We start from the raw sequence: 25,792 nt of genomic DNA, 5'->3' as shown, positions 1-25,792 counted from the left end.
TATGCAACCAAAATCTGTCCCCTTTTCAGTACATGCACCACTCGTCTTCTCCAGAAAGGGCCAGTGCTTGCACATGAATGCAGAGCAGGAACAGATCAGGCCATGGATGTTGGTCGTTTGGAGATGCCCCATACGTCCAACAGCTGCATTATTGGGAACCTGACATAATCACACTACAAATTAATCCACTCCATCTGAAAAATTAGTTCGTGCTTTATAGTCTAATCGCTGCATTGGCCCGTCGCTGATGGACCCGATGGCGACCTAGAGCTACTTACCGGATAGCAAAAACAGGGCCTTGTGCAGCTTTCACTGATTGCGCGTAGCATGACGCCATATGCACCAGCACTAGTGAGATTGGCTGTCACTATTGTAGGTTAGGAAAATAGACACACACCGAAGACAAAAAAAAAAATTAACATGAAAACACATAAGACAAAAAAAAATTAACATGAAAACACTTGCAAGAAAAACTTATAGGTGTTAATCGACAATAACTACTTATTGTATAACACAGACGAATACAATAGGCCGTTGCATCATTCTCGTGATGGACTATTAATCTGATTTGTAACTCCGCTTTGTCTAATATATCGAAACGATCTCGGATGACGACGCACACAGATCCAGGGGCAGGACGCTACTTCGCGTGGATGCAGTAGATTGATCTCTCCAATGCTATGATATCACATGTTATGAAAATAGACTATTTGTCAGAACATGATTTAATCTACATGAGATTTATGGTAACTGTTGATTTTTATGATACAATAGAATTCATCTCCAAGTGAAGATTGGTAGAGATATGATTCGAATTATAATCTATAATATATGGTTATTAACTTTTTCTATGAGTACTCTTAGATTTTTTTTCCCCTTATCTTTTTTTTAATAAATGATTAGATTAACCCAGCCTCTACACCAACAGGGGTGTGCACAGCCAAACAGTAGTGACAAGAGTACATGAGACTCGTCCCGTTACATGGGAGATAACACAAGTTTAAACACTTTAAACTGAAGAACCAAGATCTAAACATAAATTCTTCTTCTAAAGTTCCAACCAAAATAAGCATAAAACTCCATCATCCGTGACTCCAAAGTTTTGCAATGTATTTGCACAGCCTCACCGTCTTCCTCCCTAAAAAGCAATGACCATAGTCTTGCCCAATGAGTCCCCTAGAAGATCACCTGCAAGAAAGAAATAGGGTTGGAGCCATTAAATAATACGTCATTCCTACTAAGCCACAAAGCCCACAACATGGCAGCTATGCCCAGATAAATTTATTTTTTCAGTCTATCTTCAACACCATATAACCAGTTTCCGAATAACTGGGACATGCTATGTGGTTGTCTAATTCCAAAAGTGAAGAAACAAGCACTCCAAATATACCTAGTGATTATGCAATAAAAAAGAGGTGTTGTATTGACTCTTTTGAGTTACAAAAGCAGCAACTTAGGCTACCCTTCCACCTTCTCTTATCTAGGTTGTGTTTTGTTAAAATTACTCTTTTTTTAAGATACCACAAGAAAATTTTAATTTTAAGCGGAATTCTAAGCTTACAAATTAAATCCTTTCTAGGTAACACACCATTAAGCATTAGAGCTTTATACATAGATTTAACAGTAAACACTCCATCTTTAATGGCCATTCAAATAAATTGATCCTGTTGATTGGATAAGTTAATATTAACTACCTTAGAGACTAAGACATACCAATCTTGTAGGTTTTTTCCTGTAATTGCTCTTCTAAAGCTCACGTTTAAAGGAATACTTCTCATAACCTTAGCTACTAAGGAGTTCTTGTTTCTTACTAAGCTGTACAGGTTAGGAAACTCCTTCTCAAAGGACTGGTTCCCTATCAATAATCTTTCCAAAATCTCTTATCTATCTCTTGTAAGTTGCACGAAAAGGATGCGACAACCTGTTGTATTCCCGCGTTATAATCATCTCCTCATAGTAGCTATTATCAGTCAGCGCTCGTGGTTTTTTCCGTAAGGGTTTCACGTTAAATTTATGTCTCAGTTGTATCTCTATTTTTCTAACATTGTACTCTCAATATTATCGTTAGGGAAATAATTCTGACACAGTTCTACTGCCAGCAAAAAAACATTGGCAGTAATTTATTTATGTAGTGATATAAATATATATATATATGATTTATTAAATTAGAAAAACAAATAATCTATCTCATATTATTAGGAAGTATTATAAAATACCTACTAGTGCTATATAGTTTTAGGCTTCTAGCAGAACTAATTTTTCTCCCGTTCGCAGATGCTGAAAAACAAAAGCACCAAAATCTGCCATCCCACTGGCAATTCAGCTTCTGTGCAAGCATAGAGCATATAAGCGCCGAATAATTGAGCGCTCGTCATCGATCACCAGTTCCCGTTGTAAAAGGGTGATACGTGCCCATACATGTGTTGTCTTTTCGCCTCGCCCGCCCTCCTGCTGAACACTCCTCCTACACCGTTAACTTCACCTTCCTCACAGCGAGCGGCCACGGCGCGTTTGGCCGGCCCGCCCGCGCGAAACCGTACAAGTCTCAACGGGACAAACACTGGAATATCCAGGGTCGCATTCCCTGTCCCCTTTTTTTTTTTTTTTTTTACCTTTCGATTCGGTTGAAACCGTAGCGCGCGCGTGGAGGCGTCGTCGCGGTTGACGCATGTACATACGCGTCGCTATCTCGTACCACCTGCTTGGCAATGGCACTGGCAAGTACTGGAGGACATGACTATACAGTACACACGGGCCGGCCGGTATACCGCAAGCAACTCATTCTTAGCCGAGGTTTAGAATGCGAAAATTTTTGCGAGAAGTGTCACGTCAAATATTTGATTGGATGTCGAAAGGGGTTTCGGACACGAATGAAAAAACGAATTTCACAGCTAACCTAGAAACCGCGAGACGAATCTTTTGAACCTAATTAATCCGTTATTAGCACATGTTGGTTACTGTAGCACATATGGCTAATCATGGGCTAATTAGGCTCAAAAGATTCGTCTCGAGATTTATTTCCATAACTGTACAATTAGTTTTTTGATTTATCTATGTTTAATAATTTATTTAGATGTCCAAAAATTCGATGTAATGTTTTTAAAAAAATTTAAAAACTAAACAAGGCCTTATTTTCTGCCGCGGAAGCGACGAAGCGAGGGGGGTATATGTTGTGGTGGAGACGTCGACACGTGCCCGCGGGCACGCATGGTGCGCGCGGGTGTGGTTTTGAGTCCCCGGGTGACATGTACGTGAGTTTAGGCCTTGTTTAGTTCTCGAAAAGTTCTCTAAAAAACATCACCTCTAATCTTTGAACATTTAAATAGAGCATTAAACATAGATGAATAAAAAAATTAATTGCACAGTTGTGAAAGAAATCTTGAGATGAATCTTTTGAGCCTAATTAGTCCATGATTAGTTATAATTGCTATAGAAACCAACGTGTGTTAATGATGACTTAATTAGGCTCAAAAAATTCGTCTCGTGCTTTTTAGCCGAGCTGTGAAATTCGTTTTTTCATTCTTATCCAAAAACTCGTTCCGACGTTCAGTCAAATGTTCGATATGATCTCTTCCTAAAAAAATTTGTTATCTAAACACCCCTTAGACTATTTAGACTATGTTATCTTCGGATGGGCACGTACGTCGCAGAAAGCGTGAGATAAGGTACAGAGATGGCATGAACGGGATGGGAGAGAGTCATATGATATCAGAAACATGGCAGTACAGCTACTACTTCTCTGCTCGATGCTGATTTCCTCTTTGATCCCAAAGATCTGAAAGAGGTGAAACTAAACACCCAGGTATTTTGTGCTGAGATTTTTTTAAGCGTGGCAGCGCCATCGTACAGTGGGCTGAGGATTTGGGGAGTGACGTGCGTGCCTTTCTACGTGGTTGAGTGGACTGTGGACACTGGGCACTTGGGCAGGGATAGGCTCGTGACAGCGACTCATTCGAGACGTGACTGAGAACTCGGTTCCTGTGCGAAGTGGGGGCATAATAGGAGCAAACGAGCACTCGCGGTCTCGCATCGCACCACGGCTCTGCACCTTTCTCTTTGTCAAAAAAAAAAAAAAAAAAGCTCTGCATCTTTCTTCCTTGCCCCCTCGCACAGGAGACAGACAGCGAAACTTGGAACATTCCTGAACAAAAATCAGCTAGTAGCATCATATACGTCCAAAACGAGACTCGAATAGCAGCCACAGGAGAGATATCTACGGAGACGGCGATCCGTGATCGCCATGCTGTACCAGTACCACTTTGACTTTCTGAGCGTGTGAAGATGTTGTTACATTTACCGAGAGATTGCACGCATGCCATGGTACCATCGTCGTGCTGGGTGTTCCACGGTACAACCACACACATGTGTGCATGTGACAGAAGCGATGAGATCATGCCGCGTGTGCGTTCGACATGTGTCCTTCGATCGACCGATCGCGGGCAGAAGAAAAAGAATAATAATCGAGGCGCATCGGGGACACCGAGGCTGTAATCTTTCTTTCTTTTTTTTTTCTTTTTGTGATAGCACGTACTGGGTCGAGTGGCTCCGACGTTGCCTCGGCTGCAAGGAGCGTGATTCTTCCAACGTTGATACTCGATAGGGTGCTCGGATTTTTTTGTTTGTTTGATTGATTATCCACCGTTGAAACGGGTGCAGTATAAACAATAAACAGCATCGTGCTTGTCGATACATAGGCTTGGAGGCTGTGGCCGCCGGCGACGTTGAGGGTAGGGACGTAGGGTGAGTCTGGTTCACCGTTCCATGGTTCTGTAAAAAAATAGTTCTGCCATAAAACGGACCGGTGATGGGATAATTGCATAATATTTGGACCAGAATCGTTGGGCCCGGTGTTGGAATCGACGTTATCAGAGAGCTTATTTAGGTGGGCTCGATATCTACAGGCTGGATGGTCCAAGTAAAGAAGCCCACAGTTGCAGGAGCAGCACAGAACTGGCCGAAACAGATCTTTTTTCGCCAAGAATGTTTAAAAAGACGCGACGGCCCGGTGTATTTATCATCTTATAGTGGTTATTGCCGATTGACGTCCGTAATTTTTTTCTCACAAGAATTTTCATGTTATATTCCATATTTCCGTTGCGTCTTCGATCCGATCAATCTCCCTAACACATCGAATTTAAGCCTATCTAGTGATCATGTAAGTAGGTGAATCCTTTTTTTTTTGTTTTAGGCCCAGTTTGTTTACAGCTAATTTTACTGTAATCTAAATAATTCAACCATATTATTACAAAATAAATTGTTACAAACTAAAGTATGTAATGAAAAATAAATGATTTATTACTTTATAGTACGCAAGGACATTGGGTCCGTAGCCACCTAATACTATGAGGAAAACATTTTTGAAGGGGTTTATACTATTTTTTATAAGCTATCAAAATAATCTAATTATTTATTGTATATTATTTTTATAATTCTGATAGTAATAATTTAGGCTGAAACGAACATGGTCTTAGCAATGTATTCCCTCCATTCCACGGTATGAGACTTTCTGTTCTTACGTAGATTCATATATGTGATAGTAATTTACCTCTTGGTACCTTAGATACTGAAAGATACCAAATTTTATATGGAAAAGAGTGGTACCTCATGGTAGCTTCTCAAGAATGGAAAAAAGCTCATAAATTGATGAGCAAATTTTTCTATTCTTAAGTAGATATCACTGTTTTTAATATAAAATTTGGTAGCTGATATTAAATTTTACATAGATACCTCATGGTACCTACTTAAGGATGAGAAAAAATACTCTACAATTATACGTATATATACATATATATTGAAGTACGAATCTAGGTAAAGTTATATGGAACGGAGAGAGTACTAAAATGCAGTTACCAGTGTGCCATGCCACGCAGTATATTCGATACCGGCGTGAATTTATTCGACAAACAAAAGAGGGCACCTACAAATTAAGTATACAAATACCCCATGCAAGACACTAGTCTTCGAAATTTATTCTGATCGTCAAAATAAAAGAAAAGGCAGTGATCAGTGATCAATCAGCGTTTGGGCTTCCCGGCGAGCATGTAGGCCTTGAACACGAGCCTCCTCGCCACCGTCGGGTCGCCCCAATCCGCCTCCACCCGCTTCATCACGTCCTTGATCACCGCCTCCAGGTCCACTCCCTTCTCCCTCGCCGTCGTGACGACTGAGCCGGTCTTCAAGAACCCAACAAGGTCGTCCAGCGTCATGTCCACCTCAATGTCGGCGTCGGCCGGCTCGCCCTCGCGGCCCACCCCGACGGGCTCGAACGGGAACGGCAGGTCGCGGTACCTGTCCATGGCCAGCCTCGTCCTCGGGTCCATGAACGGGCGCATGGCCGGGTACATCTGCCCGTGCAGCTTGTCCTCGAACGGGTGGATCTCGTAGTTGTAGCCCCACACGGCGAGCACGCCGCCGGGCTTCTTGAGGACGCGGTTGACCACCGCGTAGAAGAGCGGGATGTCGAACCAGTGGATGGAGGTCGCCACGACGACGAGGTCCAGCGAGCCCTCGCCGCCGACCAGGGCGACGAGGTCGTCCTCGGAGAGGTCCACGGGGGTGTGCAGGTAGCGCACCTTGGGGTGCGGGACGGCGTGGCGGATCTGCCCCTCGCTCACGTCCGTCGCGACCACGCTGTCGTAGTGCTCCGCGATCTGACGGACACGGGCGCACGTATAAGACAGCCGCCGGGCAAAGTTTTTTTTTTCGTTTTCAGATTTCAGATCAAGCGACGATATAGTGGTTCAGAGATCGGGCGCTTACGCTTATGGAGGCCTGGCCGGTGCCGCAGCCGGCGTCCCAGGCACGGTGGTGGCCGGCGGTGAGGGCGGCGAGCCTGGCGAACCAAGCGTCAGGGTACCGAGGCCGCTTCTTGGCGTACGTCTCCGATGGCCTCTCATACAGCCCCGCCATTCTTGACTGCTAATCTGCTGCTCCGATACCTCGAGTCCTCCACTGCGAAGAGCGCGGATTGTTGGGGGTGGATCTGGACAGAATTTATAGAACACCGAAGAGGCCAGAGTCAAAGTCGAAGTCATCAGCTGTCATGGTGGTGCACTGGTGCAACAGAATTAATGCACAAGATGAGATAGTTTTCAACATGCATTCAGGAAATTAAGAGTGCAAGGAAAAACAAGGGTGGTATTTTTTTTACTGTTTGAAGGAAAAACTAAACGATATACTTGTAAAAAAAATAATTTCTAAACTAAACTTTTATGAACGTATTCTTAGCTATCTAAAAGCAAAAATTGAAATTAAAAAATCTTAAAATCAACTCTATATTTAAGTCAAATTTAAAATTTAACTTATAACGTTAAGAAAAAGATGATGCCGAACGAGTAAAAGGTTAGTAAAAGCAGGCAACACGTCAAATCTGAAACCTGTAGATTGTGGAAAGGTGAGGTAAAGGGGCTGGTTAGTTCTCAAATTTTATTCTTAAAAATATCACATCGAATCTTTATACATCTAAATAAAGCATTAAATACATATAAACATTAAAACTAATTACATAAAGTGAGACGAATCTTAGACGTGATTAGTCATAAATGCTACAGTAACCAACATGTACTAATGATAAATTAATTAGACTCAAGAGATTCGTCTCGTGGTTTCCAGGCAGAATCTGAGAATTTTTGTAATTAGACTAAATTTAATACTTCAAATGTGTTTAAAGTTTTGATATGATGTTTTTGCAAAAAAATTTTACAAACTAAACAACCCAAAAGACAGGCAATGCATCAACAAGAAATCTGCGAAATTGCAGAAAGATAAGACTGGAATTGCATCACACTGTAGATTGTATGATAAACCGGGTCAAACGAGTCAACTAGACGTGGGCAAGTTGCTCACTTCCACTTGATTGACCAGACGCAGCCTTGGCTAGAATAGCAGGATGCCCCTCACATCGGTACTGCGCTGATTGAACTACCTGAACACAATAAGATGCTTCAGCAGTCGTACTCGTCGATGGGATCATGGGAATATCATAACATGCTTAACATGTAGGTTAGTTCTTCATTACAGTACTTCACAGCAAATAGATATCTCTGCCCATTTAAAACATACTTTTAACTTCGTGCTGATAGTTAATTCGTTCTTTTGTAACCTTAAATGATTACCCAAATCATTCATCAATCGATTCCATTCCATACCATTCATTACATAAGAACACAACTGCCATAGCGCTACAAGTTACTACCTTCGTCATTCGTCCCTAAAATGTTTGACGTCGTTGATTTTTTTTATAAACGTTTGATTATTCTTCCTATTCAAATTTTTTTGTCAAACTTGTAAAGATATATATATATATATACATAAAAGTATATTTAACAATAAATAAAATGATATAAAAATAATTATTAATTATGTAAATTTTTTGAATAAGACGAATAATTAAATATGTATAAGAAAGTAACGACGTCAAAAGTTTTGAAGTCGAACAAACGTTTATGAAGTCGAACATTTATGAAAGGAGGAAGTAGTAGTGAACAGAGGATACTGAATACCAAGAGAACTATACAGCAATAACATGCGAATCCCAAAGTCTGTGACTGGGGATTTTGGACTGGCAGAGAATAAGCAGAGAGGTGTGATCAACATTGTTAATTTGTTTAACTAAATACATTTAATCATGTTAACAATGTTTGGAGGTTTAGGTAGGTGCCTCGGTCACTTCATGCAATATTTATCTTAGGTACAACATTGTTAATTTGTTTAACTAAATACATTCAATCATGTTATTTGTTTGCTTAGATAAACTGTATTTTATTATATCATCTTTTCACTTGAAATAAGATAAGTGAAACGACTGACTAGTGATTAAAAAATAATTTAGGGATAAAACTTTACATACAGATCTAATAGCAAATGCCATAACATAAATTACGATGAAAAAACAATAAAATTAACTCTAGATTTAAGTTTTAAATTTAAAATTGATCTTATAAACATAATCATAAATGAAAAGATGGCCCTTATTTGTTAAGCACTTTGAAGAGATGATGGCAACAAGAAAGCACGGCATTGATGTTACTGCAGGGTAAAGTCCATTTTTAGCCCTCAAAGTTCACTATAGGTCCAGTTTTCATCCTCAACTACAAAACTGGTTATTTTTCACCCTGAACTTTTTAAACAAGTTAAATTGGACCGGACACAAATTTTAATAGTGGTTTTTACAGTGCCTAATGCAACAACACTATATTATGCTATTCTAGCTTCTAATATGGCAATGACTTCATATGCCATACATTTTCCCACTCATTTTCTCACACAATGTAGTGATGAGAGAGTAAAATAGGAGGAAAAGGATACAAAACGCCAAATATGTGAGATAATGTCAAGTAAGAAATCAATATAGCATAAAAGCAGCAATATGGTTCTTAACATGGCTAAAAGCACAATTAAAAGCAATCACAGGGTGAAGTTTTTCTGATTTTAAAAGTTTAGGGTAAAAAATAATTGGTTCAGGGTGAAAAATGAACTTTGATGAAATTTTAAAGGCCAAAATTGGACTTTACTCACAACTAAATGTATAAGATAAGAACTGCACAGTTTACATATAAACTCCTTTGCGCGATACCTGTATGCCATTCTTTTTTTTTTTTTTGCGGGGTATGCCATTCTTAACTGTTTAACATATTTGTAATTGTTCTCCCCATATCTGGTCCTTTTTTTTTATAATAGTCTCTGCTGGCAGCAAGCAGTTTCCATACCGTCTGAGTTAGAGGTGCAAATCATCTAGGAAACTTTCATGCCATTTTAACACATCATCCTGTCTGCAAAATACCTGACTGTCTTCCAGGAGCAATCTGATAATGCAACTTTGCATCTTCAGGAGTTCCCAAAGGTGCACCAGTGCAGGAGCAATTATCAACCATATAAAGCTCCCACTTCTTGATCCCACACTTATCTAAAGCAGATGCCAGTCTTGGGTTATCCAAATCCGGACAAGAGCCATCTGGGCTAACGAGCACTGCTCCAGTGTATGCTAGTCCAGCAGCCTGAGCTGCTCCATGATAATGGAACAGACCCCAGGTGAAATCATCCGAAACATCAACAATTGTCCAAAACTCCTTTGAAACCACACCATTATCCAAAACACTGAAGTAAAATGTACCAGGGATGCTAGCTCTTCTCACTCGGTACTTTCTGCGCCTCCAAACCATCTTACCTTCCAGGGTTCTGACTTTAAAAATTGGCTCATACCAAAATGAGCCTTTAGCTTTCCCTCTGTAAAATAGTTGGAACTGACACGGGAATTGATCATACGCTGGATTTTGTCCAGCTACAACTATCCAACTCCATTCCAAGCTGTCCAGCCATCCAACAAACAGGTCTTCTGCAAGTTCATGGCTTAGCTTTTGTTCTCTGAACATGGTTAGTGGGGTTACAGAGGGCTTACTGGGGATCTCAGCATTAAGCTCAAGACAGTTGTTCTTCTGTAAAACACATAGAGAAAAGGCCTCCAGATATGGGCTCTCATATGAAGCAATGCAGCGATAGTTGCAGACTTGATCAGTCGGAGAACATGAATTTAAGCACTGAATGGCTTTCCTACAGTTGGGATCAAATAGACAATTCAATATCTGAGGACCACAGTTTCTTATCATACAACTTAGGGTAGACAGACCTTTTGCCCTAAGGTTTTTCAGCATATCAATAGGTCTTATGTACGCATTAACCACAATAAGTAAGCAAAATCTAATGTCATCTGAATTATGCCTTTCCCAGGCATTAGATACAGTCTTAAGGACTTCAGCAGATTCCTTCATGCCAGCTGTTTTCCCAATATTTATTAACTTGCCAAACATGTCCTGATGTCCAGAATATTGAACATATCTGCCACCTAACTTGTTTTCTAAGGTTGGAGATGACTGGAAGCAGATTATATTGGGGATGTTCTCACTATTATTTAAAAGCCACTGAACACTCTCCTGACTTGTTAGTGCAACATTGACTAGCATATCACACTGTGCCAACTCTTTCCTAAGATCACCATGGCCAATTGACTTGTCTGTGAAGACAAGCATTTCAAGTCCTTCGTCAACCCACTTCATCCTATTAGCCTAAAAGACAGAAAAAACAAGCTGCGTGATTACAGGCAACAAAACTTATACAGGAAAATTCTGCATGTTGATATTAAGTATGACATTATATCAGATGATCTGTTTCTTGCTTTTTGAGTGATGTGTTCTCTTGTAATTTACAGATGCACAAGCTTTCTGAATGTTTTTCCTTATGCTCATATGCTAACCATCTAGATAATATTCATTCAAAGATAAACAGTTTGGATGACATTATTGTATTAGATTGACCTCACATGAGTGGTATCTTGGGTTTGCTCCTCATCGAAGAAGAGGGAAACAATGAAAACTAACTTACAAGTTACAACATATTGCTCATGAAATGGCTCTGCAAGGGTTGCAGTGTTGCCCACTATCACTAAACAAACGATGGCCAGGAAAGACTGAAGTATATGTGCAGATATCTTTGGTGATTCCAGGCACATGCCCCTTTTCAGAAGCCCACAGGTAATGCATGTATTATAGAAATAATGTAAATACTATACAAATCATGGTATGGTATACCAGACATATCAATCCACAAAACTGAACAGCAATTCTACACTTGCATTCGAGTGAGACATCTTACAATCTAAAATTGTAGCATTGACAGGTTTATGAAACCATATGCACAAGCAAACAACGTATAATAAGCGACACAAAACAACAACTACTACTACCGTACTACTTCCTACATCCCAAAATGTAAGCATTTGTAGGATTTGGATCTTATACCAAAATATACACATTTTTGGCGCTATTCACAGCATTAATTGTTCTATCAATCACTTCTCGGTCAAAATTCTTCTCATTTTATCTCCACTTGCCCTCATACCTCTATCCATTCTTTATTTATTAAGGGACGCCATAGTTTTTTCTTCTCAAACTTAATTTCTGCTAAGAAATCTATAAATGCTTATATTTTGAGACGGATGTAGTATGTACTAAGACATTTTGGCAGTACCAGCAATCTAAAGTGTTCATACCCAGCTAATCACATAAATTTGAATACGTCTACTCTAGTTCTCCATATGAGTGTGTAATTGACTATTTGCGTGTGCATTGCAATTACTAAATTGTATCTACAAAAGTTCTTCACTTATCAGGATATTCCAATGAGCTTATTGCAATACCGTCAACTCGTCAAGTTCAGAGCTCAGAGCGGATGTCGGGCAGAAGTTATGATTTGGAGAGAAGCAGGAATTTTTAGAGAGGGGGAAGGATAGTTTTAGTTTTCAGGTTTTTGACCGGTTTTGGATCGCCTAAAACCGCTGTTTGACGGCTTCCTGTCATTTTTACTTCTGATCTCCTTGATCAGCCCTGTACTTACCCTCCTTTCTCTTAATGAAATTTGGCCGGCCCAGTTGGACCGGCCCGACTAAAAAAAGAAAGAGCTCAGAGCGGATGCCTACCGTGTGGCGCATAACCTCCTCCCATGGCGTGTCCTTCAGCGGGCTGATGCTCCCGTCGCCTACTATGGAAACTATGCGGACGGTCCCCTCCTCGGTGATGGTTTCGGCGGCCCCGCCGCCACGCTCGCCCACTGCGGCACAGGGCGCCCTGAAAGAGTGGACGCCACCGGAGAAACGGCGCGCGATGGTGCGGGAAGGGCCAGGCACCGAAGCGGTTTCGTGGAGGTGGCGGCGGGTCGGTAGGAAGAGACGAGTCACGGCGGCCGCGGAAGCGGAGGTGGGGGAAATCGCCGTTGCCGCCATTGGAGTATGCGAGGTGGATCAGTGGTGGACGAAACGGCTGGACCGCTGGAACTCGACCAGAAGGACCTCGGCCAGATTCACTGTCCAGGAGGGGGTCACGTCCCCTCATACAGAGTGCGATTGATGAAGTAGTTTATGTTTTTATAAAAATAATAAAATGGTTAAAGATTTACGAACATACTCCCCTGTCTTAAAAAAAACTAATTTCTCTGGTTTCCGGGTCCGATGTTTGACTTATTTGAAAAATTTTCAGAAAATTAGAAAAAAATTAGTCACACATAAAGTATTATTCATAATTTATCATCTAATAAAAACAAAAATATTAATGCAAAAAAATTTTAAATAAGACGAAGAGTAAAAAATTATAGGTAAAAAATAAAAAATTGGTTTATTTTGGGACAGAGGAGTACATTCAGTAGTTTATATCGTATAAATTGGCTCTATATTGACTCTTAAAAGATCAATAGAATAGCTACTGCTAGCCCAAAATACCATTCGTTTGTTTTATTTTTATTAAAAATATAAAAATAGTCATCATAATGAATTCTACATGTTATATCATATAATAATTATAAAAGTACTAAATATATAACTTTTTAAAATAAAATAAGATGGATAGATAAGCGTTGAATATAAATATGGTAAAAGTGCAACCTTTCTAGCCAGGAGATAGTCCTAGCTTTCAGTTTCGACTCCTTCCCTGCCGTTGATAAAAACAATCAACTGTGGATACTACTCCCTCTAATTTACTCTAATTTATTTTAAAAGACGTACTTGACTTTTAAATTTATATTTTACTCTCCCTTTTAATTAAATTTTCAGTTCAAATATATAAAATATAAATCATATTTTAAGTTACTTTATTAATTTTCAGTTTTGACTCTTCCCTGCCGTTGATAAAAACAATTTTCGGTGGATACTACTCCCTCTAATTTATTTTAACCGACACAATTGACTTTTAAATTTACATTTTATTTTTTATTTTATTTAAATTTTTAGTTCAAATATATCTAAAATTGTTTTAGTAATAAATCAAATTATAATAATATAATCAATAGTTATATATTTTTCAAGTAAAACATATGGTCATCTAAAAAGTTAATGGTGTTAATTAAAAACTCAAGGAGTAAATCACAAATCACGGAGAATAAAAAAGAGAAAAACGTTTTTCTACCCAAACAAAAGAGAGGAGCTATCTCCCGCCCGCCGCCCACAAATAATCAAATTCTCCACCCCCACCACGCGCGCGGGGCCGCGGCCCCACGTCTCCTCCAATTTCCAATCTCTCGCAGTTCGTTCGAGGAACCTGAGAGGCTGAGGCGGCCATGGCGACGACTCTCTTCCTCGCGCTGCAGTGCGTCCAGTGCTCCACCATGCAGGTATGCGTGGCCTCCGCCGAATGCCTCCCCGGAAACCCCCGCAGTTTCGTCAATAGCTCATCCGGTTTTGTTTTGCCTGCCTCGGTTTGATTCCCAGGTGAAGCCGCAGAAGAAGAGCAGCAACAAATGGGTGTGCGTGGTGTGCAACCAGCGCCAGTCCGTGATGCGCGTCCATGCCCGCGGGTGCCGCGCCGCGGACCTTCGCCGCTTCGTCCAGGACGCCAACCTCTCGCGCGGCCGTGCCGCTCATGTGCCCTTGCCCGTGCCCGGGGAGGACTGGACCCCTGCGGTGTCGGGGGAGCAGCAGGATGACTTTCCGAGGGGGAGGAAGAGGCGGATGGACTGGTCCGAGTACCTGGACGATCCGGGGGAGTGCGATGGCGGCGGCGGCGGCGATGAGGGAACTGAAGATGGAGGTATGCCTGAAACCTGTTTGACGTGATGTCGCAATGTATATGGCATACTTTGGATTGTTGTTCTCGGGCAACCTGTAATATGATATGCAATGATAAATTGATTTTGCTAGGGCTACTACTTAGATCAATAAATGGTCACTTGCTTGCCGCAGCATGGGTTAATATTGTTGGTACTGCCAAAATGTGTTTTCAAACTTGGATGCAGTGAATGATGGTAATTTACTCTTATGGCTCAAGGGTTAACAGAGGCCTTGCTGAACTAAAATTATGCACACATGCTTGCGTATAGTCCTGTATTTCACGTTCCATGCATGAATGTAAATGTTACTGAGGCAAGCTATAAATTACCTATGCAGAGTCTGTTATGCAGTTACAATGTATAGTATCTGAATGCTCGACTGTCTGCTGTCATGTATGCTGTGCCTATAAAAATAGTTAAATATCTCCATTATGTATTCAGGATGATTAAGTAAAAAAAACCTAGCATGGTGGCCTGCACATATTGCGTGCGCCTAGCATTGGTATAAATTGTACCTATACATAGGCTCCTATCTTGATATTGATTATTTTTAAATTTTAATTTGGATTCAGATTGTTCTAAATTGTATTTCTACATGGTACCTCATTTTACTATTCTTTATTTTTTTAATTTCCCATTTGTATTTGTACTCTTTTCTTCGTAATATTTATTTTTAATTCAAATTTTAGATACTTCTAAATTATATTTATGCGCCAACTATTTCTCTTAATATTACTTATTTTTAACCAGATGTTTCTAAATTGCACTTATAATGGACTCTTCCCTCAATATGTAATATTTTTAATTTTTAAACTGAATTATGCATTTTTCTAAAATGTATTTACACATGGACTCTCTTTTTACCTTTCTTTCTTTTTAATTCCAAAATTGTATTTCTAATCGGATTATTATTATTTTTTCGATTAATGTGAGATTTTTTAGCCCGTGAGAGTGAACATGCTGACTTCTTTTTCTATTACTTTATATTTTAAACTATATTACACATGAACTCTTTTTTACTTTTCTTTCTTTTTAATTTTGGAATTGTATTTCTAATTGGATTCTATTTTTTTCAATTATGAGACTTTCTAGCATGTGAGAGCTAACATGGTGACCCCTTTTCTTATTTATATAAATAGATGCATTCAGGATAAGGTTGTATGGTTCACTTCTAAGTCTTTAGTATTCCTCATTATCTAATTGTTTTCATGCCCAATTTACGAATAGAAGTAAGGATTCAAGTGACAACGGAATTACCTGAAAAGAGGCCTAAAGTCACTTCCTTGAAGAGGGCCCCCAAAGCCCAATTGGGATTAGCTGTAAAGAGGCCGAAGACACCACCAGTCGATGCCTATTTACCCAAGAGGCAGCTGATCGAGGAAAGTTCACCTCCGTGTTCTGCAGCTACTACTGTTGAAGGTACACATTCAAATCCTAACAAATATTGCGCTTGTTATTACCAAAACATGTAAGTTAATCGAAATATATGTTTGTTTTCTGCAGCACAAAGATCAAAGTGGAGCAATTATTTGGATACAAGTTTCTTTGAAGAGAGAAGCGGATTTCAGGACTCTGGGCAGCATTGCGCTGAACTCGAATGCTTCACTACTGATGTTGTGGTGAATGATGAAGTACACCCCGACTTCATGTGATATCTATCTTGTCTTGATCTATAGCATTTTATCTTTTGAATAGTGAAGTAGTTAGGAAAGATAAGATGTGCAGTTGGCACATATAGGATGGGCACTTTATTATGCAATGAACCGCAACTTGCTATGTTAAAATTGAAGAGAAATTAAGATGGATGGTAACCTTTTAAAACAATGATGTTAACAGTGCATCTGCTTAACATCTTACCTTCTGTCTGAACTTTGTCCTTTGAGTTTAGAAATGTATATCTATATGGTGACGCGATGACACACATGTTACAATAAGAGTTTTAGTTAGCCGTATACTTAACAATACCCCCACCCCCCAAAAGAATCCATGTCCAACAAAAAAGAAGAGAGGATGAGACACAAGTGTTGACTCTTGTTTTCATTTTGGAACTCCACAGTGTTATCCTAAAAGCACTCTATTCCCGTATATAACTTTCTTAGTCATTCCACTGGAAGTAGGGATATGTAATTCTGAGTTAACTCAGGAGATGGGGTATTATGCACTACTAAATAACAGCTGATTGTATGCTTCATCTGTTACTCTTGTGTCTGGAAGAGGGCATCACTATATCTTCCAAACATAAACTGATATTCTGAAAGAATAATCCTCAGGCGAAGCTTGAAAGACAACAAAGAAATATGAAACCTGCTGATTTCTGAACAATTCAACCACTTCTGAAACCAATGTTAGCTTAAACAATTTCAATCACTGACTATGGTGAAGATTTGCAGCCTTCTGACATGGACCTATTACCAGTCACTGTTTCATTGTCAGCAACCTGCTGTTATAACCTACTACCCCGTTCCAAATATAAGCATTTTTAAGTTCATCTGTCTCAACATAGTTCTAAATTGAGAAGAGGGACTTGAACAAGTGATCATTATGGTAGGGCAATCTGAAGCACAAGATAAATACAAAGGAACATATTTGTGTCCTGCTACTTTGTTAAAGGGAAAAAAGGAAATAAGAATACCTTGCATTGCTTTCAGCACCGTTCCACCACTTTCATCATTAAGCTTCTTTTGCATGGCATCATATATAATCTAGTGAAAGGTCACATACCTCCCTTATTTGGCTATACAAGCAACACAATTCTTGTTCTTAGCCCTACAGCCAGACATGCAAAGAACCGAACAAAATGCTTATTGCCCTTTTAATCTGGAGTAATAGCGCCTTGGTTAGCCCGTCAACAACTTTTTTGGTCCAGACAATCATTTCGTTTCTAATCCTTTCTAAGAGTGGTCACACAGTATTTTAAACTCAGTCTATTTGGCATTTTACTATATATAGTGCATTGGTTTTAGATTATTCGCGTGTAAATTACTGCAGTCTATTTACCCTAATCCCTGATTTCAATTATGCATAATTTCAAATTTTCGTTGTCATGATTCAAAAAGCGTACCGAATTTCCATCACTGTACTCTAGAGAAAAAGACCATTCCATTGTTAATGCAGTACTAACTGGGCATGCATTTGGTAATACATGTCAAATTTCACTGGACTAGAATTACCGGTGCAATTAAATTCTCCTATATCCTCAATTCCTCACTACTGTTCAGTGGCGAGCACATAGTTGTGCCTGTGGGGTGGCGTGCTCTGAAGTGCGCCTTTAAAGCGAGCAAGAGCCGACAGCTCAGCTTGCGGTGATAATCTCCGTTTGGTAGCGAACAATTTTGTACGACCTCCCAGACCCCCACTGCTTGCCGTAGCCAGCACGACGGCAACGTCTCAACTGCATTTCCTAAATTCATCCACTGTGCTGGCCATGTCTTCCTGGTGTTTGTTTACAGTCTTTCAGTGGTAGTCAGATGAAACTGCCATTTGGTGTTCTGTGTGTCGTTACGCGATCCGGATGGATTTGTTGGTAGGTTTACTCGGTAATTCTAGAACCGTGGGAGTCAGTGCAGCATTAATGAAATCTGTATCCTGCAACTTGAGTGACTTTGGCCATGTGTGGTAGCATAATCATTACTCTCTCTGTTCTAAAAAAACCAATTTTTCGATTTTCGTGTCCAACGTTCGACCATCCGTCTTATTTAAAATATTTTCAGTAAATTAAAAAAAATTAGTCACACATAAAGTACTATTCATGATTTATCATCTAATAAAAACAAAAATATCAATCGCAAAAAAAATTTAAATAAAACAAAGAATAAAAAAATATAGATAAAAAGTGAAAAATTGTTTTATTTTAGGACGGATAGAGTACATCTTGATCGCTTGAATATCTTTACATTGTGGCCTGCGAAGATCGTATATATCTACACTGCAGTGGCAGCATGTATCCTATTGCCTCCCGTGTCATTCTGACATGACGCTTCGACTCAGCCTTCCAACAAAAAGTCAATGTTTTTCCCGTCTCACGGGCGATAGATCAAAGCTTTGTCGTGTGACATGGCACGGGATCTTGGCGCAAGCGGCAGCCGACACCGCAGCCAGCGTCCCCGTCCCTCCGGCGCCGTGCTCGCGCGTCGCGGCAGGCGGCAGCGGCTACGGCGACGCCGCGCCCGCGCGGGCGATAAGTAAGACGCCGTGCCGCGCCGAGGTGCCAACTGCGAAATCGCGAGCGCGTCGCATGCAAGCTGGGACGAAATCATAGCCCAACACCCGCAACACTAGGTACAGCACAATCATGGAGCATCAAACCGGCGCGTCCAAGATCTCGCCACATGATGAGATGGCCCCCCGCCGCGGCAGCTGGTATCGTTGTGGGCTCGAGTACCTCGTATACGGTCTAACCCCCAGTAATGCCGCATCTGGCCCTACGCCATTACTGCCCCCCAACAACACGCGACGTCATCATGAATCACAACCATTGTTGCAGAGCGAGCGCCCGTCACGGAAACGGCTCGCCGCTCCTCCGCCCGTGCGCGCCGCGCGCGGCGGAGGTGGAGCTCGCGTGCAAGGCGGGCGTTAGCCGAGCCAGCCGACCGGGGGTTGGTAGTTGGCTGGTCCTTGGCCCGTCCGGTCGGCGTGATTATTAGTAGATATAGGAGCATATGGGTGTGCTATTAAAGCACGAGGCGATGTGCTCTTATCCGTCTCGTCCTTCCTGGACTTTGGAATTCGGAAATCGGAAATGGAACGGGGCTGAGGGAGATGCCATGCTTTTGTTGATGCTCCTAAGTCCTAACTACCAAAGCTCTGTGTGTTCTTTTTCTTTTGGCATCGTCGTAAGTGATGGTGACTCGACTTAGCAACACTCATCATCCTTGATTGATGCCTTACTTTACCGTTAACACGTCGATGCGTTTCGACGAGGTGCACGCGCCACCGAACGCCCGCACCATCACGGCGGGCAGATGGCAATTGCTGTACTTCACGATTATCATATGATGCTCCTCCGTATTCTTGCGCTGAAAAAAAAAAACTGGCAGTCGTAAGGTACCATTACCAACCTAGCTGAAGCCTGTCTGGCTGTCTGTTGTAGTGGAGCACTGGCCGCACTGCTCCTTCCTACCCACTCTCTGCATTCTCACCATGCCATTCCAATACATTGGTTATTCTTGGTGGTATCGCTGGCTTCGTACAACCGATGAGCTTTGAAGGAGAGGGGTAAAATTAGAACGGGGAACCTTCTAAACCACGTCATTAGTCATTACCATAACTATGTAGGCTCACATAGGCATAATAGACAGCCCGGCACTGGTCCTCACGACCTCACTTACTCCAAAGAGCAGCGGATTTTCTAAATCCTCTTTTAAGCGCGCGCGGATTAGGATGCTTAATAACACGGCCGCAAGGGTCCCCACCACCCGACGGCAACCAGCTTCCACGCTTTTTGCACCCGCGTTTCGGACGCACGGAGGTCACTGACACGCGGTCCCGGAGGCAGCGCCGGCTTGCGCATGTACCACCGCCCGGCCTCTCCCTCCAGGTCCAGGCGCTAGCCAGCCTCGCTCCGGAAAGGCGAGGAGCCCTGGCAGTGGCAGCCGTTGGAGACGTTTGTTACCAGCAGTCCATCTCCCTCTCGCTCACTGACAGCTTGTCCCCGAAGTGTTCTGGCCCCCACCACCCGGCGTCAGGGGCTCACCGGGATGTCGTCGGTGGTGGATTCCTCTTGCTGTGTGCCTCTGTCTGTCAGTCACTTGCGCTGTGCTTTTTCTGTCTTCCCCTAGCCGTCTCGGGCCCGAGCTGCTGCTGCTAACTCCACTAGGCTGGCCACTGCTCCTACTCTCTACTACCAATGGAGGCTTGAGGGTTTGGTCGTTGGGGACTGAGAGAGAGGGAGAGCTGATCGGTGAGTCCTCGGTCCTTCCTCCGGTGCGTCGACGCCTGCTCAGGTCGAGCCTCTTCGCTCGCTCGCTCGCCATTTCCGTGCGGCATTCATTCAGCTAGCGGTGTTTCTGAGGTGATTTCTCCTCGTTGGATTTCGGTAGTGTTTGGTGCCCGGTTTTTTGGCTTGGTTTGGAACGGCGTGGTTTGGTCGTCAGATCCGTGTCTGCTTCTCCTTTGGCTCCGTTCTGCTTGGCCTCTGGCCAGCCATCTCTTCTGCTGGTTGTTTGAGCTTCAGGCCTGTCCCTTTTCTTTGCCGCTGCATTCGCACCATCAATTCATAATCACCCTCCACTCCGTGTTTGTGTGCGCTATTCTCTCTGCTCGGCTCTTTCGTCTTTATACATTCTCTCCCATCTTTGTCTCGCACTCGCAATTGGTTTTCCCGGTTATTTCGGGTGTGTTGTTGCCTTTTTGTTTTGTTCGTAAAGGTAAAAAAAAAATGTTGTTTGAGGTGTGGATCTGCGTACAGCGTACTGATGAGCTGCGCTGTAACAGGGCCCGAATTGCACGTTGTTGAGTTGTTTCGACAGCTATGGGGAAGTCTCCAGCGAAGTGGATCAAGTCTGTGCTCCTCGGGAAGAAATCGAGCAAGTCTAACTCTACCAAGGCCAAGGATTTGGCTGTAAGTACTTCTCTATGTTTAAAGATGATTTTTTTTCCTGTAAAAACATGATATCTGTTGGTAGCACGAACAGAGAAATATACATATTAAAATTTTCAGAGAAGAAGTCGACTTAGTAAGGCATTAAGGCTTGAAATTGCACTACGACTCCAGGACTGGATTGTATTATTAAAAAAAATCTGTCTTTTATATGCCTTGCAACATTCTTTTTTTGCTTTACCCATGTTGTAGGTCTGTAGCACAGTTTGCTTCTTCCTCCTACTTTCACTGATTGGTTGCTTGAACCGCAATTTTGTTGCTGACATATAGAAGGATGCAAACAACAAGCCTGCACTTTCTGAGAATCCTACTGTGATTTCTGAGCCGGTTGTGGTTAATTCCCACAACGATGAAACTGCATCAACGATCGGAAATGCTGAAAATTGCAAGTTACCAAAAGGAGGAGCAGTTGAGGCCATGGGTCAAGACGTGGAGAACCAAAACATTGTTCGATCCAAGACACCAAGTAGGCCAGAGAAACTGAGTGAAGAGTTAGCTGCAGTGAAGGCACAAGCGGCCTTCCGAGGTTATCTGGTAACACCTTTTCCTTGGACTGATCCATTTTGTTCCTGCCGTCCTGCCTCTTGTTAATGCACCTTCGAACTGGAGCTCACTGCAAATGTTGCTGCTAACTGCTCCCAAAACTTTCTACTGTTATATGGAATAATTGCTTTTAAACGTTTCAGAAAAGGAATCATTAATTCTCAGCCCTGCAAAAAGAAATTTTGTGTCCTAAATAAACTAATGAGTTAGCTGTCTGATCTATACCTAACCATTAGTCATTCCTGCCACATTAGCACCTCTTCATTTTCTTATGGAAATTATAGAAGTGTTGATCAGATTCCAGACTTTTTGAAGTCATACAATTTGCCATGGTTTTGGTGCAGGCACGAAGAGCTTTCCGTGCATTAAAAGGTATCATAAGACTCCAGGCACTGATCCGAGGACATCTTGTAAGGAGACAGGCTGCTTCAACCCTTCGTGTGACATGGTTGATTGTGAAGCTTCAAGCTTTAGTTCGTGGAAGAAACGTTAGGCTCTCTAGTCCTTCCATGCAAATTGTCGTGAAGTCTGGCCAACATAAGTTCCTGGTAAATATCTTGACATGTGGCAATTCACACTCTGATTTCTGATATGCTTCTGCTGCTTTTGTACCTGTTCGATTTGTATTCTTTTAAACCTTTGTTGCATAGAATGAATGTATTCAATATTGAAAGTGATCTAATTAGCCTTCCAGACTGAAACTTTTCATACTTCAGAATTTGCTTGAATACAGCATAAAAACATTGATGTTACATGTTCAGAACGTCAAGTCTTTTGGTTCAGCCCCAAGATGGACACAACTGCCGAGTAGCATTCAGTACACCTCAGCAAATAGAGAAATAGCTAGAGACTAAGACTAGTACTTACTAGTGGTTGGTAATTATTATCATTTACCTGGATTTTTGCAAATAGCAAGGCAATAATGTTAGTTCTATGCAGCTGTATCATGTTGATACAAAGTTTCATCATTGGTCATTTGTTGTGAGCAAGTTTGTTGTACTATTGTATTGGAATAGGTTACCCTTTATTCTCAAACTTAACTTTACTTGCTTTATGTTTTGTTCTCATAGATCATTCATCTGCGTGATTTGGTCATGCTGTAACTCAACACAATACATACATCCTTTTGGCATTCTTTTACTCAATATATGAAATAGCTTGCGTACTGTCCTGTTAATTGGTTTGCATTGTTCCCTTCAACACAATATGAGCTACCTCTTCAAAACTACAAACGTCAAAGCTTTTCATCAGACAGGTGTCTTTCATATTCAAAGTTTATAATTGAATATTTACCTTGTCATTTCTAATTGAGTGTGGAGGTAAATATACTGAAATACAGTATAACTTAAATTTGATACATCATGGAGCATGTACTTATATTTTCTTTTCACAGTTCCTACTAAACTATGTATGCAACATTTGCTGCTTGATGTATTTATATGGCCAAAAATATGAAACATGCTCTGTTTGCATTTATTAGAGTGATAAGCCATCGGATGCTTGGAAAGAGAGGGTATCTTCAAACGCATATGTTCAAAAGGTATGTATGTCATTTGTTTAGAAAAACAAACTTACCAGTGAGATTTGCTGTTTGATTTTTTTTTGAAATATGTGTCTTGATCATGTTTGTTCTTTCTACGAGAAGTGCATGAGCTCAAATCAAGTCGCTCACCATTCTTACATTTCAGAGGGTCCTCACTCAGTTTTGCACGTTTTGTAGCTCCTTTCTTCATCAATTGTGCTAGGAGCTCTTCACTTGCACTATGACGAGAGGGACCCCAATTCATTGTACAACTGGTTGGAGAGATGGACTATAAGCCGGATTTGGAAATCTGCTTCCCAACCAAAAAAAGTTGCTGATGGCAAATCACAAGTAAGGAAGGCCAGTTATGCAATGGAAACTGAGTCAGCCAAGTTAAAGCGCAATGTTCGGAAGAGTTCTGCTGTCACTGTTGATAGTTTCCAAACTAACATGACAGTTGAACCTGAAAAACTTAAACGAAATTCAAGGAAATTTTCTAGCTCCACTTCTGATTCAGTACCAGACAGTCAGTTATCTGAACTTGAGAAGGTTAAGAGGAACCTTCGGAAGGTAACTAATTCCATGGCTGAAGCATCAAAGATATCTAGCTCCAGGGGTGATGCCTCAAAGCTATCTAGCTCCATGGCTGATGCATCAAAGGTATCTATCTCCATGGCTGATGCCTCAAAGGTATCTAACTCCATGGCTGATGCCTCGAAGGTATCAAACTCCATAGCTCAAATCCCACCTAATCTCATGAATGGGATCTCTGACCATCAAGACAACCAATGTGACGAAGCACAACAGTTTGCATGTGCGGTTCCTCCTGACACTCAGGAGTTGCAAAGTGGCAATATGTTGGAGGACAATTCACACATGAATTTGTTGGAACCTGATTTAATATCTAATCCAGAAACTCCTTTCGCTTCAATTTTAACCTGGGAAAAATTTAATGATACCACTGCTGATGCGCAAGAAGTCGAAGTTCTGCCACTGCAGAACATTGATAATGAAGATAATTTCTTAGGGAAGAAAGAGCAGTCAAGGTCCAAGGAAGAACATCTGCCTAATGGAAGCCTTAAAACTAGCAAGAGAAGGTCTTCATTCTCCACCAAATCAGATTATCCAGAAAATGGAGTCCAGAATACTCCAGTTCCACGAAGGAAGCCAAGCTATATGGCTGCAACAGAATCTGCAAAGGCAAAACTTCGAGGACAGAATTCACCAGGACTGGATTCTGATTCACTGGCAGACATGATTGGCTTCACACGCCGCCAGTCGCTCCCTTCTGCTACGAACAGTAAGTTGACACTACTCACCTCATACACAATGACCAATCCAAAAGGATGGCTATGATATAGAAAAGTTAGAAATCCATGTCGCCACAGAAAATGTCATCGTTAGACATTAAGCAATTCAGGTTACCATCTGAAAAGATAAGGGCGTTGACTTCAAAACGTGACAGAAATTGTGAATAATGGTAGCAAAAATGTCGCACAGGAATTTCATGGTATTACTCTATTGATCCCAGAATAAGCACAACTGTTTATTTCATGTTTAAAATACTCCCCTTTTTTTAGTGCAACAAGGACTTTGTAAAACATTAAAGCTGAGAATAAATAGAAATGGTTGCACATTACAATAGCAGTGATCAAAAGAGTAATATTCGGAAGCATAGTAATTTGGCATGGATTATAATTGTGGCTTTGACTATGTTGTATATTCCTAAAATTTCACAACTGCACATTCTACATATAGTCGCACCTTCAGCTGGCCTATTGCCGCCTTTGTTAGCATTGTATGTATACTTTGTGTTATTTAGGTTTTTACTGGTGTGGATGTCTGTGTGCATCTGATTAGTCCAAACTTCAGACCTCACAGCTCATAAGTCAACCGCATGTATGGGAGAAAATTTATCAATTACTCACTCAACTTTGGGCTCTGAAAGCTAAACATTCAGTTTTTCCATTTGATCTCTGAATTCTGGCGTTCAATTTCGTTTGTTTCTTTTTATTATATGCAGATAGAGCAATCAAAGCTGAATGGAGACGGTGAGGAGCACAACCAACTTCCATTTGAACGGTGCAACGTTGTGGTGGATGAAGTGCGCTGCTGTCCGTGAGATTGTTCCCATTGTTTTGTCCAAGATGTAAAGATATGTTACCCCCTGTGTTGATCTATCTGTTGCTTATTTAAGTTATTATTCTTAGTTTCTTGTGCAATGACTTGTTCATAGCTACATCTACTAGTTCCCGGCATGCTTTCATTTCCCTCCCAAGGCACTTTGCCTGATACTGGCAAAATGTAAAGGCATGCCTTCGTTTAAATTGAACGGCTCCATCCGACTTTGCATTACTATTGTGTATTTGTGTACATGCTTTCCCCTGTTACAATATGTAACCAGAAGTTCACAACACAACAGAAGTGAGCTGCCTTTGAGTCCTCGAATCTTAAAGACTGAAATGATGTTACTGTTCCAGTCCATCTCGCCCGACAATTTTTCCTGAGTTGTGACAAAAGTTGAAAAGTTTTCATGAAACTTC

At 41.2% G+C, this 25,792-nt stretch overlaps 4 protein-coding genes across 5 annotated transcripts; 2 read left to right on the top strand and 2 right to left on the bottom strand.

Moving 5' to 3' along the window:
- Positions 1 to 5,784: 5,784 nt before the first annotated feature.
- LOC102713413 (putative methyltransferase DDB_G0268948) lies at positions 5,785 to 9,660 on the bottom strand. The gene is made up of 4 exons (XM_006644559.2): positions 9,575 to 9,660; positions 7,846 to 7,924; positions 6,760 to 7,053; positions 5,785 to 6,650 (listed from the first exon to the last, which is right to left on the bottom strand). The coding sequence occupies exons 3-4, from the start codon at positions 6,907 to 6,909 to the stop codon at positions 6,015 to 6,017; spliced, it is 786 nt and encodes a 261-aa protein (XP_006644622.1). The 5' UTR covers positions 6,910 to 7,053; positions 7,846 to 7,924; positions 9,575 to 9,660; the 3' UTR covers positions 5,785 to 6,014.
- LOC102717310 lies at positions 9,508 to 12,841 on the bottom strand. Its single transcript, XM_015834260.2, has 2 exons — positions 12,470 to 12,841; positions 9,508 to 11,060 (listed from the first exon to the last, which is right to left on the bottom strand). Exons 1-2 carry the CDS (start codon positions 12,770 to 12,772, stop codon positions 9,762 to 9,764), a joined length of 1,602 nt encoding a protein of 533 aa, XP_015689746.2. The 5' UTR covers positions 12,773 to 12,841; the 3' UTR covers positions 9,508 to 9,761.
- A 1,187-nt stretch (positions 12,842 to 14,028) lies between these two features.
- LOC102713135 (MRN complex-interacting protein) lies at positions 14,029 to 16,502 on the top strand. Of its 2 annotated transcripts, none has more exons than XM_015839949.1 (4): positions 14,029 to 14,151; positions 14,249 to 14,567; positions 15,817 to 16,005; positions 16,090 to 16,502. In XM_015839949.1, the coding sequence occupies exons 1-4, from the start codon at positions 14,098 to 14,100 to the stop codon at positions 16,236 to 16,238; spliced, it is 711 nt and encodes a 236-aa protein (XP_015695435.1). In that variant the 5' UTR covers positions 14,029 to 14,097; the 3' UTR covers positions 16,239 to 16,502. The 2 variants fall into 2 exon arrangements, with proteins under 2 accessions (XP_015695435.1, XP_015695430.1); XM_015839944.1 differs by having other exon boundaries at positions 15,814 to 16,005.
- A 3,900-nt stretch (positions 16,503 to 20,402) lies between these two features.
- On the top strand, positions 20,403 to 25,604 carry LOC102712862 (protein IQ-DOMAIN 31-like). Its single transcript, XM_015843035.2, has 7 exons — positions 20,403 to 20,596; positions 21,019 to 21,145; positions 21,455 to 21,718; positions 22,072 to 22,275; positions 23,208 to 23,267; positions 23,448 to 24,549; positions 25,273 to 25,604. Exons 2-7 carry the CDS (start codon positions 21,056 to 21,058, stop codon positions 25,302 to 25,304), a joined length of 1,752 nt encoding a protein of 583 aa, XP_015698521.1. The 5' UTR covers positions 20,403 to 20,596; positions 21,019 to 21,055; the 3' UTR covers positions 25,305 to 25,604.
- The last annotated feature ends 188 nt before the right edge of the window (positions 25,605 to 25,792 follow it).

Source organism: Oryza brachyantha, chromosome 1 (assembly GCF_000231095.2).
Source record: "Oryza brachyantha chromosome 1, ObraRS2, whole genome shotgun sequence".
Lineage (NCBI taxonomy): Eukaryota > Viridiplantae > Streptophyta > Magnoliopsida > Poales > Poaceae > Oryza > Oryza brachyantha.
Note: the sequence above shows the minus strand (reverse complement) of the source record. Positions and strands in the feature narration are given on the sequence as shown.